Below are 14,422 nucleotides of genomic sequence, written 5' to 3'. Positions count from 1 at the left end.
CCACCCCCCAGTGGCAGGGGCAGGTCACTTGGCGGGACAGCGGCTGAGAACAAAGCCAGGGACCCTGCGACAGTCCTCTGGGGAGCGCTGACAAGACAGAAGCTCGGCCTGGAGGAGCAGGCCCATGCTGAGTCCTGCCCAGCCTGACCTTACTGCCAGCTCTGGGCAAAGTAGCTCCCTGCCCGCGGGGCTACATTCTAGTGGGGGAGCGAGTCAAAAATATGCATGATGTGTTTGAAACTGTGCCCGAGTCCCAGATGATAGTGCTACAGCAAGAGGTCTCCCAGGCGGTTGTGTGTTCAGGGGGTGACCTCAGGATGGGGCATGTGGAGCCCGAGGGCAGACTGTGCTAAGCAGAGGGAATAGCTTGCACAAAGGCCCTGGGGCAGGAATGAGCTAGGAACTGAACCATGGCCAGTACAGCTGGAGCGGTGCACAAGGTGGGGAGAGCAAGTTGGGGTCAGAGGGCCAGATGGGCTGAGCCCGTGGGCCTGGAGACCAGGGCAGGATGTCCCTGCAGGGAGGGCAGGAGCCCAGCTCAGCAGCAACAATGGACATGGCTCGGAGGGTTATTGTGACACAGATGTTGTGAGCACGCAATGCACTACATCTCGCAAACAGAACGTGGTGTCCATCCAGTGGCAGGGGCGGCCCAGGGAGAGCAGAGATAGCCATGGAAAAAGCAGGCCGAACTCGAGGAGGAGCGTTCATCCACGATGGTTGTAAACACACCACTTACGGAAGGAGGCCGAGCAGTCTCCCTTTCTCATCACAGCCCCGGGATACTGTCCTGATCTACCACGCCTCATGATGGCTCGCAGGCGAGGCCACCTTGGCAAGGGAGGGCTCACCCGAAAAAGAACTTTGAGGTCCAGCTAATCCCCTATTCCTCAGCCCATAAATCTTAGAAAAGCATCCTGACCTTCTCTGGGAGTGAAGACTTCTCCAGATGATTGTGAAAGCATCTGGGAACTTTCTGAAACTCTACCCGTGGGCTGTAATGCGCGCCAGTGGGGCTCCCGTGGGCAGCGAGGGGCAGATCTGCGACGCTGCGGTTTTGGTGGCTGTCAGCTGAGTGGGATGCTGAGCAACGTCGTACTTTAAAGCTGGCCAACAAACCTCCACGTGGCGTGCAGGCCCCGCGCTGGCCGAACAGCTAAACCAGGTGCAGGACCACATGCCGTCAGAAGGACGAGTAGCAAGGCCAGCCCAGGGCGTGGCTCCTCTGGTGTCACTGTCACAAAAGGGCACAGCTGTGCTTCCTGGAACAGACGATCAGTGTCAGGACTGTGGCGTGGGGCTCATGGGAGGCGGTGTCCAGACGCTGAGACAGACCGCTGGCCGACGCCAGAGCGAGCGATGGCGTAAATCCATACCGAGCTTCGTGTCTCTCCACTTCTTCCAGATTCGCCTCGATGGCGACGAGAGGCTGATGGGCCTCTGCTGCAGCTGGGTTCTTTGTCCTTCCACCAGATGGTGGGGCGCAGAGGCCGGCAGGCATGGTACGTGAGGTGGCACTGAGGTCGCACGTGGCTGATCCTCGTGGCCTTTCTGCAGACATCAGTGTCCCCTAAGCACGTCGTCAGTGTGGCTATTTCAGTCATCTGAGCAACTCAGCCCGCAGAGTCATGAAGATGATTGAAATGACCAAGGCAGCCAACGACTCGGGGCTGGGTGGCCGGCCATGTGGCCGGCCGTGTGACTGGCCGCTCTGGAAGCTCACTTGTCTCCACCTCAGACCCAGCGAGGCTGCTTCCGGTGCCTCCTGGAAGCTGGAGTCCTGGACCCCAAAGGTCCACGTGGCGTGAGGTGCTGAGATCCCCATCTCAGCCACTGCAACCCCTCCACATTCAGCTGGGATCTCCCACACACATGTGACAATCAGCCTGCGAGGCCCATGACCAGAGCCCTTGAGGAGACAGGAGGCTGGCCACACAATGCTTAGCCACAGGGGTGTTAATTCAGTCAACAAACACTGCGGGCCCGCCATGTGCTAAGAGCTAAGGTCCCCACTCTGTGTGAAGATACTCACGCAAGACAGCAGAGATGGAACTTCAGTAATTAGGCCGAGAAAGTGCCTCTGTGCTGAGCACTGCAGAGCAGCGCAGAGGACCCAGCCGGAGGGTCGGGAGGATCCCGGAAGGGGCGTCTGTGCCGAGACCTCAGCCAGCAGGAAGGAGGGAGCGGGGGTAGAGGCACGTGGATGGGCGGCAGGCTGCACGGCGGGGCCGTGGTGAATGAGGAGGGTGGGCGGGGCCGTGGTGAAGGAGGAGGGTGGGCGGGGCCGTGGTGAAGGAGGAGGGTGGGCGGGGCCGTGGTGAAGGAGGAGGGTGGGCGGGACCGTGGTGAAGGAGGAGGGTGGGCGGGGCCGTGGTGAAGGAGGAGGGTGGGCGGGGCCGTGGTGAAGGAGGAGGGTGGGCGGGGCCGTGGTGAAGGAGGAGGGTGGACACAGAGAGTGGCTGGGGTCTGTGGTCCTTTTGGCAGGAGGGGCCTGGACCGGATCCTAAAACAGCGGCAGCCGTGTCTAGATGCGGCCCCCGCTGCAAGAGGCAGCGGGAGACAGGAGGGGCTGGCGAGGGAGGCGGCAGGAGCGGATTCCACACCCTCAGGCTGAGGGCCGCAGAGCTCGGCCGCCCTGGCTGTGGGTGTGGGGACAAGGACGACTGTGTTTCTGGGGCAGGAGGTGCCACGTGCCATGGTAGGAAAATGGGAGCAGGGCTTCGGGGGTCCGGGGTTGAGTTCAGCCACGTGTGAGGTGCCTGTGAGGCCCAGATGTCCGGCCAGGACTGAGGTCCGGGCAGTCTAGGGGCGAGCCCCCTGGCGTTCCGTGAAGCCGGGCTCAGACACATCCCAGGCCCAGTTCTGCACATGTCACTGATGGTCTCCGCGGTTACATGGCTCAGATACGGGGGGCTGACGACCACCCCGAGAGACAGAGATAAACGTGTGCGCACAGAGCAGAGTGCCCGGCCGCAAGGGAGGAGCACCCAGCAAGGCCAACCCGGAGCCTGGGGTGAACCCCCAAAGCATCTGGACGCCCACCGTCTCGCATGCCTCTGGGGAGTGAGGAAGGGCTGCCCACTGAGATGCCACTGGGCTGCATACCACATGGTGACACTGGCTCACTGCAGAAACGTGGTGTGTGGCAGCCCTCGGTCACAGGACCACCTGCGCTGAGCACGGATTTTGTCGCCCCAGCCCCAGGGACGGACGCCACGCCACCACCTCGCCGGCCCCAGGCTTCCTCACCGCGGCTCCTGCAGACTACCTTTGACAGGCGGGGAGGGAGCCGTCAGGGACCCAAAGGAACACCTGAAATGCCCTGGCCTAGGCCACCAGGTGCCCGGCATTGGCTGACGCCCTCCTCCGCAAGTAACAGAGACTTCCGGTCGCCTGGGCAGCCCTCGGTGAGGTAACGGAGGGAGGACGTATGCAGACGCCCGGGGGCGCAGTCGTGAAAGCGGCAGGCTTGGCATGATGCAGGCGCCACAGATGTGTGTGGCCTGAGAGCGCCAATCTTCTCAAACAGATGTGTGTGGCCTGAGAGTGCCAATCTTCTCAAACAGATGCGCCAAAGGCTGTTCCAGCAGCACCAGGGTCGGCCACCCCTCTGCTCCCCCGTCCCTGATGCTGGCCTGGGGCATGTAGGGAGCCTGGGTGGCTAACGGCTGCAAGGACACAGCCTAGCACCTTCCCGGGGAGAGCACCTGGTGCTTGGTGCACCGGACAGGCGTCCTCGTGCCAGGGAGGGTGCAGCTGCACCCTGGGGGTCAGCTGCCAGTCGTTTCTACGCAGCTGCTGTCCGGCGGCCGGGCCGGCTCCCACTACCTGGTGGCTTGGGAGTGGGTTCAGGTTTGGGTTTTGTTTGAGGAGCCTGATTCCCCACATAGGTGCCCCACACCCACGGCCGTCCGAGGCTGGGAGGTCTCCATCCGTCCCAGCGGTGCTCAGAGCAGGGTCCCCGGGCCAGCAGCCTCGCGGCTCTGGGAACTTGCCACAAATGCGAGTTCTCACCCCTCACAGACGGACTGAGTCAGAGGCTCCGGGGGTGCCGCCCAGCGCTCTGGATTCTAAGGAGTCCCCCGGCGCTCCGATGTCCACCAGCGTCCAAGGATTCCTAAAGCAGCCGCTTTCTGTCTGAATCCACGGCATCGAGGCGAATTTGGGTTCTCAGGGAGCCTGAGAGGCAGGGGCCCAAGGTCCTGCTGATGGATTCTCCTGCGATTTGCTGCATGGGGTCGCATTCCCAGGCACCGGGTCGGCCAGTGGGCTCACCCGAGGACGGGCAGGTTGCCTCATGAGGAACCGTCCACACTGAGTGGGGATGAGGCCGGGGGGTGCGCTGTGGTCCCCCCATCACGCCAGCACAGTGTCCCCACAGCCATGCGAAAGGACATTCGTGTGTGGCTTCTGACCAGAGAACTCTTTTTCCGGAAAGACGCGTAAGTACAAAATGTGTGCCTGCGTGTCGCTCGGCCTGTTCTCAGTCTGTGCGGCTCCCGCAGCGCATGGCGGGCACGGCGGCCCGGCGGTCAGCTTCGCAGCACGAGCACTTCCCTGGGCTATTTTCCCATAAACGTGACGTGCAGCCATTTAAGCAGCCCACGGGGGACGTCCAGGGTGCTCCCAGTGTTGTGGGATCGTAGACGACACGGCGAAGACCTCCCTCCCATACTCTTCGCTCTGCGTCCCATTTGTCTCCTGGGCTGCCGGGCGCATCTTTACAAGCAACGCTCTCCTCTGAGAGGTGGGAGGCGGCTCTGCCCCTCCAGGGAGGACCCCACGGCTGTGACACTATGGTCGGCAGACACGCCCCTGGCCGCCAGGCCGCTCAGAGGGGGCCTTTCAGCCTGGACGCTGGGCTGAGAAACCCCTCAAACACCAGAGACCCCGCCCCCAGGAGGCCTGCAGTGGCTGGGCAGGGGTGGGGGAGCCACAGCGGCCTTGCTGATGAGTGTCTCACGGACAGGGCTGTGTGGGCTGGGCTCAGGGCCTCTCAGTCGGGGTTCCTCTGGGACTGTTTTCAAAGGGGTTCAGGAAGGCAGGTCCCAGCCGGGGCCCCCAGCTCTCTTCCCCTCCTCTCTGTAGCCAAGCCCACCCCCTCCCACTCCAGGGGTCCACCACCAGGCCCAGCGGCTCCTGCCCCAGGGACACCCCCACACAAGGCTGCGCCCCCACCACCCCGTACCCCCCCCCCCAGGGCCTGGCAGTCTCACTGATCCCTCAGAGGCTTGGCTCTGGGGACCCCACGCCCGTGGGACTGAGTCAGGATGTAACTACGATGTGAACCTCATTTTTCATACTTCAAGTCAGAGACGTGCACAGACCCACACAGAGAATACAAATCCTTTATGCTGGCTTTTTCCTATTTGTACGAGCATATGACTGTTATTTAAAAATGTAAATACCTTTGATATGCAAAGCATTTTTCCACAGTGCTCTCACAAATCTATTTAGTGTCGGCTTTCCAAAGGCCTTTGCGAAGGTGGACATCGGGTCAGAAATCACTGCTGCTTATCAGAGAAGGGAACGATGACCCACACAGGTGGTGGGTGTCCCCAACTTCCCCGAGACGCACTAGACCCCCAGCCTTCTGTTCCTCCTCCTGGACTTCTTGGGGTATTTAAAAATGGGGTAGTTCCGTAAGAAATGTCCTATGGAGTCACCCTGGAAAAAATGATGATAAAATCTGTAACAATTAATTTTTTTCCTGCAGCCCCAAGAATGGCAAGATCTGCAGTGACAAGATGCCCATCGACGCCCAAGCCCTGAAAAGGAAGGTCAGCAAGGCGACGTGCCACCCGGCCGCCCACGCCATCCTCAGCAGCCTGCTGCTCTATGTCACCGACCACGAGGACAGGCCCTGGGGGCTGCCTCCCGCCAACAGGGCAGAGGGCGGGGGGAGAAAGGTGAGCTGCACGCCAGAGCCCCAGGATGCCCACCGGCGGCCCACGCGCTTCCAGCTCCTGCAGGCCAAGTTCATGGGCCCTGGACGGGAGCCCTGTCTCAAGAAGACCCGGGAGGTAGGGAGGCTGATCTTCAAGGACAAGCAGGGCCCCAGCAGGAGCTTGGTGACGGCCACCATCGGCAAGCTCCTTGAGAAGACCCGGGAGCCGATCCATAGCCAGAAGCCCCGGTGGGGCCCGCCTGCCGGGAAGAGCATCGTGAAAAACATCCTGAAGATGTTCTTGGCTGCAGAGGAGAAGGAGGCTGCGGAGAAGCCACCCGCGGAGCGGCCCAGAGCTGCGGGAGGCCCCCTGCCGAGGACAGCGGGCAAGAGGAACTCAGTCCTGTCCAAGCTGCGGGAGAAGTTCGAGCAGAGCGGCTGTCTGTACTCCGAGGCCGGCGTGTTGCCGCTCCGCACGGAGGACCGAAAGAAGAAGAACCTGCGGAGGACGAAGATGCACCGGCCTCAGGCCCGCGTGCTCTGCATGGCCACCCTTGCCAGCACCTGCATCAGGACGCCCCTCGCCCGCTTTCTGGCCTGCACGGCCGAGCCCGTGCCAGCCTTCAGCATCGCCACTGTCGTCTGCGGCCCCAGGAGCTGGCTGTCCCACTGCGCCAAAATCAGCCGCTCAGATCTGGGGCGTGTGCCCAGACCAGCAACGGGCACGTCACCCAGTGTGGGGGAGACGGCACCTGGGGGGAACAAGACACCAGGAAAAGGGCGGCTTGGTGGGGAGTGCTCAGGGTTCCCAGCGCCCATGACCACAGCTCCCAGGGACCACACGGGAACAGTGTCCCCCAGAGCAGGGCCCGAGTGCGTCCCTGAGCCAGCCCCCTCTCCTGCCTCCCGCAGGGGCGAAGCTCTTCCTGGCCGCAAGCCCACCACATCCCCACTGGCAGCAGCCAGCCCAGGGTACATCCAGGCAGCAGGAGGTGACAGCAGGGGGGCCCCCCAGGCAGAGGGCACTGCAGACAACACCTGGGGGATGAGAGGGGCAGGGGTGGCCCCCGCAGTCACATTGACTGTTTGCAGCTCGGAGGATGAAACAGAAAGATCCATTTCAGACTCAGAGAGAGACCCCCTCTTCGCCACCCAGAGGAATTTTCCAGAAGAGAATGTACCAGGACGTATCCCACCGCTCAACATGCACGCAGCCCAGGCCGCTCAGCGCACTCAGCCGGCCATCGAGCCTCCACAGATAATGGTCAGACTTCCCGTTGTCCACGAAATGCCGCCCCCTCATGCCACGCCGCCAAGGGCACCAGGTGGTGAGGACCAGCGTCCTGGCGCTCTGGGAGGAGAGAGTGCGATCGGAAACACAGAAGCGCCGTTTCCCACCACAGAGAGTGGAAGCCGCGGCCCAGCCACAGCTGGACTGAGGGAGCCCCCAGGTACGCGGCAGGGCTACTGGGCAGACCCCAGCCCCACGCCCCTACAGGGGGCTGCCAGCACTGATCGCCACCCCCCCGAGGCAGTGCCAATGCCGAAACCATGGGCAAGTTCCCCTGGAGGGAAGGGACACGAAGGCGGCCGTGGGAAGCTGGACCGGCATGAGGCTCGAGAGCACGTTTGCACAGACGCTGTTTCCGAGCTCACCCATGAGAAGCAGCAGCTGCCAGAATCAGGGGCAACACCACCCCGCAATGAAGGCGCCCCATCACGGTACACCACAGCGTCGGAGAGCCGCCCAGGAGGGACCCGCTGCTCTGCCTCTGGCTGGCAGCAAGGGCCGGCTCCCAGCGAGGAGCACCGGGCGGGCGGCCCCGCCCTGCTGGCGGCCTCCCCCAAGGACCGGACAAGGTCCGAGAGTTTGACCTCGACGGACAAGCACATCCTGCATGAGCAAGAACACGGGCGGGCCCCACTGCCCGCGTCTGCCCAGCCCCTGCTGATGGCCGAGGAGAGCACTACCGGCGGCCTCGGCGAGCACAGACCGTCCTCCTTAAATGGACGCCCGGAACCAAGCATCAGAGCCCCTGGGTGGTTGACTGCTGAAGGGGCCAAGAGTCACACAGCGCCAGCGCCCGGTGACGCCCTGAACCCCGAAAACAGTGTGGCCGAAGAGCGGAGGGCTCTGCACAGGGGAGAGCGCAGCTTGTCAACATGCCATGGTCTCCTAGCGGAGGACCTTGCTCGAGAACCCAGCCGCCCCCTCTTCCTGGCGCCCGGTGGGCCCTGGGAGCCCCACAGCAGAGCGGCACAGAGCAGCATCCGCCAAGACTCAGGGCCGCGGCGGCCTCTGGCCTCGGAGTCCCCGGCAGAGCCCCAGGCCGCTCTCCCACTCAAGGCCGCTGGCACCCAATCTGTGCATGATGATCCCCTCGCGTGTGTTTCCAATGAATGGGCAGCGCGCACGGCGAAGGCAGCAGGAGGAAGCAGGGACACCATGTCCGTGCAGGCCAGCCCTGCGGCGGCTGACACCAAGTCCCTGGGGCCGCCCTCAAGTCATCCCCTGCCACAGGGACGCCGCACCAAGGGGCCGCCCCACCACACCTCGGGCAGGGGGCCGGCGCCTTCTGAGCCCCAGCAGGCCAGGAACGAGGACCGCGCCGCATCGGGAAAGCAGCGTCCTTCCAGCGCGGGGCCTACACCTCAGCCGTCCTTGGCGCCCTCGACGGCAGCAGAGGGCCAGCAGGTGGACAGGGCGCCTCAGGAGTGTCCCAACCTCCAGGCGCGCCCGCAGATGGCATCCTGCACGCGGGCCGGTGTTCTGGAGGAGGTCAAGGTTGGGGAGAGGCCACAGCCACAGGCAGGCCGGGGGGGCCGGGAGGACGGGGCCTCAGGGCCTGCAGGACTGGCTGGTCCTGGAAAGGAGGGAGCAGCTCCTTGGGGCCAGAATGGCACAGTGTGTTGGGCTGAAAAGGCTCAGACTCGACCCAGGGATGAGCGGGCAGTGGAGGCCACGGCCACTGAGGTGGAGACGCCCCGGCTGTCAGCTGCGAAAGGCCTGGAACATCTGTTCCAGCAGCGGGGGAGGCGTGAAGAGGAGCCCGCTCGCGGACACGGTGCGCCCACTGAAGAGAGCCAAGCACCTTCCCCCTCAGAGAGGCTGGGGCGCCCGGCACTGGCCCAGGCCGGCAGGATGGCGCCCCACGACCTGGCGCGGCCCACAGGTGGCTCGGCAGCAGTGGCACCCATTGCAGGCGATAGCGGAAAGTCCCAGGGACCGGCTCCCAGGGGCGCCCAGGGGGCGCCCAGAGCGCCGCTCAAGACCGGAGAACGGCGGCCTGGGGCGGCTGAGAGCCAGCTGTGTCCCCGCCCTGAGCCCACCCGGGGCTCTGCAGGGTCCCCACCTCAGCCTGGGGGCCGCCAGACGCCCGGCGTCCCGGCCCAGGAGGGGCCCGCAGACATCCCCAGGGCAGCTGAGAGCCAGCCCCGTCACCACCCTGAGCCCGCCCGGGGCTCTGCAGGGTCCCCGCCTCAGCCTGGGGGCCGCCAGACACCTGGTGCCCAGGCCCAGGAGGGGCCCGCAGACACCCCCGGGGTGGGGAGAGGCCCATGGGAGCCCGAGCATCGCCGGAGGTCAGCACGCTCGGCCAAGTACCGAGCCCAGAGCTTCTGCGACCAGAGGTCCTTCGACCTGTCCTTCAGACCCGCCGCTCTCAGGGCCGACGCCGCGGTTGAGCCGCCAAAGTGAGGCCCCCATCCCGCACCGCCTCGTCCCACGCCCCAGGCTCCGCTCCTCGCCCGAGTGTCGTTTTCCCTGAACAGTCGGCCTGTGGTTTCCTGTCGCTCTGACGGCACTCAGCCCGGAGGGTCCCGGCTCCAGGACTGACACCCCCAGCATCGCGAGCCCCGCGGCGCCTCGGCCTCAGCGCTTCCCCGCAGGAGGTTTGAACAGCAAGGACGAGGAACAGACTCGGACACAGGCGTTGGCTCCAGGCCCCCTTGTGTCCATGCGTTCTCTGTTTCATCGGAGGCAGCCTCACGAGGGTGTCTGCACATGTCCATCTTCTCACTGAGCCAAGAGCTGTTTTTAGCACTCAAACGTGCGGTGCTGGACTTTGCATGCGTCTGTCCTGTCCCATCTGGGGGGCCCAGGTCAGCTTCGGGCTTTTTTTTCTGTCATTTTGTTTTGTTTTTATATTTTCTTTTTTGAGGAAGATTAGCCCTGAGCTAACATCTGCCACCAATCCTCCTCTTTTTGCTGAGGAAGACTGGCCCTGAGCTAACATCTGTGCCCATCTTCCTCTAGTTTGTATGTGGGATGCCGCCACAGCATGGCTTGATGAGCAGTGTGTAAGTCCATGCCTGGGATTCGAACCAGCAAACCCTGGACCACTGAAGTGGAATGGGCGAACTTAACCGCTGCGCCACCAGGCTGGCCCCCAGCTTCGGGCTTTGAGTGTCTTCCTCCCCTTGTGGGGTCATCTGCAGGCACAAGTGTGGCCGGCCTTGGACTGTGGCCCCTGCCTTGCTCAGACGCAGCCTGTGCGGCCCCCTCGACGTGGTCTGGGGAGGTGAGTCGCCCACCAAGTGCCGAGTCAGGGCCTGTGATGCCAATGCAGGCGCCGCCCACGTGGCCCCACACGTTCTGGAAGAAGGGCCAGGAGCCTCGGTTTGCTGCAGCGACTCCCAGGGAGGACCGAGTCCCTGACCCCACCCAGCCGCATGACGGGCAGGGAGGTGGAGTTAGGGCACTGGGGTCCGGGGTCGGGCACCTTCTGTCCCTGCTGAGCACGGCCGGCACCCGGGCAGCTGCGCCGGAGCAGAGCAGCCCGCAGGACACGCCCAGGTCGCTGCAGGAGGGGACGATGCAGAGCGACGATGGTCGCCGTCAGCTCTGCGGTTCCATGTGCCCCGTCCCAAGGAAGCTCTCGTTTGGACACTGGTGGGAGGAGGTAAGCGACACGCCACACTGTCTCTGTGCTTCACCGTCATCTCAGCAGCCTCTGTGGGGCCTCTGAGTCCTGCCGGGATCCTGGTGTTGTCGCTGATTAACGATGCGAACGCTGGCTCTCTTGACGGCTGCTCCTCTCCTGAGGGGCACACGGGTGTTTCCCGCCGCAGCCTGAGACCTTACACTGCTCCCGTCTGCTCCGTTGCTGAGATAATGCGTTTCCAGACTAGAAATTGTGAATTGTGCACAGCAGTGAAGGTTAGGAAATAAAAGCCATCAATAGTCACACGGATGACCAGCTGTCTCTTCTAAGGCCCAGACACAGCTGGGACCATGTCTGGTGTGCGGTTTAAAAACCTGATGCTGCAGCGCACGTGTGTTTTCAGGGGCCACGAGGTCGCGTTTGAAAACCAGACGTGTGTGCTGCCCGGTCCACCCTGCGGACACACCAGAGCCTCGGGGTTTCCGGAAGGAGCCGCCGCTGGGACCCTCCCCACGGCCCAGCTCTCTGTTCTCGATGACACCCTCCCTGTGGCAAGTGGATTTCTGCTGTTTGAAGACCCAGCGACGTTTGCAGCTGAGCGACCTAAACAATCTGCTAGTCCTGGAGGAGCTTCCCCGACGGGTGCCATGATCTGAAGGACCATTTTGAGGAAGGTCTCCTCCGAGTTAGGCTTTGAACAGACGCTCAGTGAGAGCGGGCTTTGTCGGTTTCCGTCCTGTCCGTGGCGAGGCCGGGCGCTGTGGTGTCTCCTCCGTCCGACGTGACAGCTATGCACGTGACCCGAGTGGCCGAGCTTCCTGCGGGCTGAGTGGAGTCATGAGGTCCCTGCCTGCCAGCTGTGCCTCGTCCAGGGATGGGCTCGTGTCCTCCGCTCTCCCCTCTGCAGTCGGGCAACTGATTTAGAACCGAGCAGAGGGGAAACTCCCCCAAGTGCAACAGCAGGTGCAGCTGAGAGTGCCGTGGGGGCGCCCGGGGTGCTGGGCTGGACTGCGGTGCTAGGCACCCCTCCAAGGGCAGTGATGGGACTGTGCTCTGGGCCTAACCATGTGGGTGTCAGCCTGGCCTGCTGGCTGTTAGCAGCATGAGTCGGCGTGTGCGACACGCACGGTGCTGCCCCGTGCCCAGTGTCTGGACACGTGGTTGAGGACCCTGACTTCTGGGAGTGGAGCCGGGCAGGCGCCTCCCCCACTGCGTGTCGCTCCTGCTCACAGGGTGGACGGGGCCAAGGCCACTGGTTTGGGTGCTGTTCGTTCCACCTCTGCTGGGAGGATGGGGTGCCCGTCTTCTCAAAGAGCGGCTGTGGGGGTCCAGGTGCCCCCTCCCCAGGAGTCTCGGGAAGCCAGCACCCAGACTTGGGGTTGCCTCCCGGAGCTGCAGAACCCAGGATGCTCATGAGACGAGTGCGCAGGGTGGGCGCACAGGCCCGCAGACGAGGGGGCTCTCCCAGCCCTGCTGACAGCACCTGCTCGCGCCCAGGGGCGTCCTCGCTGCCGCCGGGATGGGGACTTAAGATGGGCACCATCTTATTTATTTTCTTTCTTTTTTTTTTTTTTTTAAAGATTGAAACCTGGGCTAACAGCTGTTGCCAATCTTCCTCTTTTTTTTTTAAGGATTGGTACCTGGGCTAACAACTGTTGCCAATCTTTTTTTTTTTTTTCCTGCTTTATCTCCCCAAACTCCCCCTGTACACAGTTGTAAATCTTAGTTGCCGGTCCTTCTAGTTGTGAGATGTGGGACGCCGCCTCAACGCGGCCGGATGAGCGGTGCCATGTCCGGGCCCAGGATCCGAACCCTGGGCCGCCGCAGCGGAGTGCGCAAACTTAACCACTCGGCCATGGAGCCGGCCCCTCTTTCTTTCTTTATACTTTGTTCCACAAAGCACTCGAGGCAACATTTGGCAAAGACCACGAGGACAGACAGAGGAGATAAAAATATGTTCACTGGGCGTTCCCTTTTTAAAATAAGAAGCAGTGGGGGTTGTTGCTATTTTTACATAGACCAGAAACTTTGCTGGAGGAGGCACAAGTGGTATGATTTTAAGTGTTGGGAAAAATGGTCAGAATCTCCTCCAGGCTGCAGCTTCAGAGAACCACCTGCTGAGCCCCGCACATCTGTTAGGTGCTGCCCGCTGAGCCCCGCATGTCCGTTGGGAGTCGCCCGCACGTCCATTGGGTGCTGTCTGCTGAGTCCCTGCATGTCCATCGGGTGCTGGTGAGCCTGTGACCCAGACGGCAGGCCCCGGCTCAGCTGCAGGGCCTTGCCCCGGATCCACCAGACGGCCACGGGTAACACCACCCCGAACGCCGTTCCCCGGGCAGCTCCACAGAGAAGAGCCGAGAACGGCCGTGTCCGAGGATGTGACAGAGGTCGGTGTGTGTTCACGTGACACCAAGACCCTCCAGTCGGAGGAGAGCTGCTGGAGCAGGGGTTCACTCTGCACACACGGCCGTCATTTCCACAGACGGCGGCCCACGAGCCTCCGGGGGGACATCACTGCAGAAGATGGTGGGCTCCTGGACGTCGGGACTTTAAATAAAACTAAGTAAAAACAAAGGATATTTCACATTAACCTTTAGGTGGCGGCTTTGATGCTTTGTGTCCACTGACACCTCCTGTCAGCTCTTTGCGGCTCCTCCTGGTCACAGACCCGTCTGTGAGCCACACGCACACTCCCTGAGGGGACCCTCATCCTTGAAGACTCTCCAGGTGCTTCTGTTTCAGACGCGTCGCCCCAGAAAGTCGTCATTTAGAATTTTACAAATTCAGTGTCGCTTCCTTGTCTTTCTAACGAGGCGTCTTTGCTGTTTATCTTTTAACTATGATTTTGTATTTACCCACAGCTGTTTACTCAGCGTTACCCTCCTTTGTGTACTAAACACCTCTAAAGTGGATACCTTAGGAAAAAGTTACTGGGGCCACCCCCACGGCCTGGTGGTTGAGTTCGTTCGACGTGCTCCACTTCAGCAGCCTGTGTTCACTTCCCAGCACAGACCTACACTTCTCATGGGTGGCCATGCTGTGGCGGCAACCCATGTACAAAACAGAGGAAGACTGGCACAGCTGTTAACTCAGGGCAAATCTTCCTCATCAAAAAAAAAAAAGTTACTAAATGCATTTTCTTGTATTCTCTCTTTGGAATTTTTACTAACATTATTCAGCTGGAAATAATTTCATGAAAGGAAATAAAATACCTGCTCATCACAGATCTCTTCCTTGCCTCTCTGAGGGGTTTCATGAAGGAGGTAGGAATTTCATGTCAGAAAGCAGCTGTGGGGCCTGGATCCAGCACAGCATGTGTGGCCGACCCTGGACGGCCACGTGTGGGGAGAGTCAGTCAGCAAGTGACAGTGGAGGAGGCTCCTCCATCCTCCAGGAGGCCTCACTGGGTGGGGGGAGAATCCCTTGGGGGTGCGGCTGTGCTTGGGAGCAATAGGCAGGCCTTCCCAGGACACCCTGGGCCCCGGGAGAGAGGGAATAAACTGTTCTGTGGGCCAGGTGGGCTGGAGCTGAGCACCCCCCGGGGACGCCAGGCAGACGGCCAGGAGAGGAACGAGGGGCGTGGGGGGCCAGGGGTCGGGACACAGCCTTGCGATGCAGAGGAGCTGCCGTGCCCGAAGCGAGGGGAGCTCGT

General features: G+C 62.2%; 1 protein-coding gene across 1 annotated transcript in view; it reads left to right on the top strand.

Annotated features, from left to right (window-relative positions):
• The window catches only part of ADPRHL1 (ADP-ribosylhydrolase like 1), a 33,973-nt gene extending 19,979 nt beyond the window's left edge, over positions 1 to 13,994 (top strand). Inside the window, exon 8 of the mRNA XM_044779659.2 lies at positions 5,717 to 13,994. Coding sequence (XP_044635594.2) covers positions 5,717 to 9,584 — 3,868 coding nt within the window. The 3' untranslated portion in view covers positions 9,585 to 13,994. The remainder of the gene's footprint in view (positions 1 to 5,716) is intronic.
• Positions 13,995 to 14,422: the final 428 nt, after the last annotated feature.

Source organism: Equus asinus, chromosome 11, assembly GCF_041296235.1.
Source record: "Equus asinus isolate D_3611 breed Donkey chromosome 11, EquAss-T2T_v2, whole genome shotgun sequence".
NCBI classification, from domain to species: domain Eukaryota; kingdom Metazoa; phylum Chordata; class Mammalia; order Perissodactyla; family Equidae; genus Equus; species Equus asinus.
Note: the sequence above shows the minus strand (reverse complement) of the source record. Positions and strands in the feature narration are given on the sequence as shown.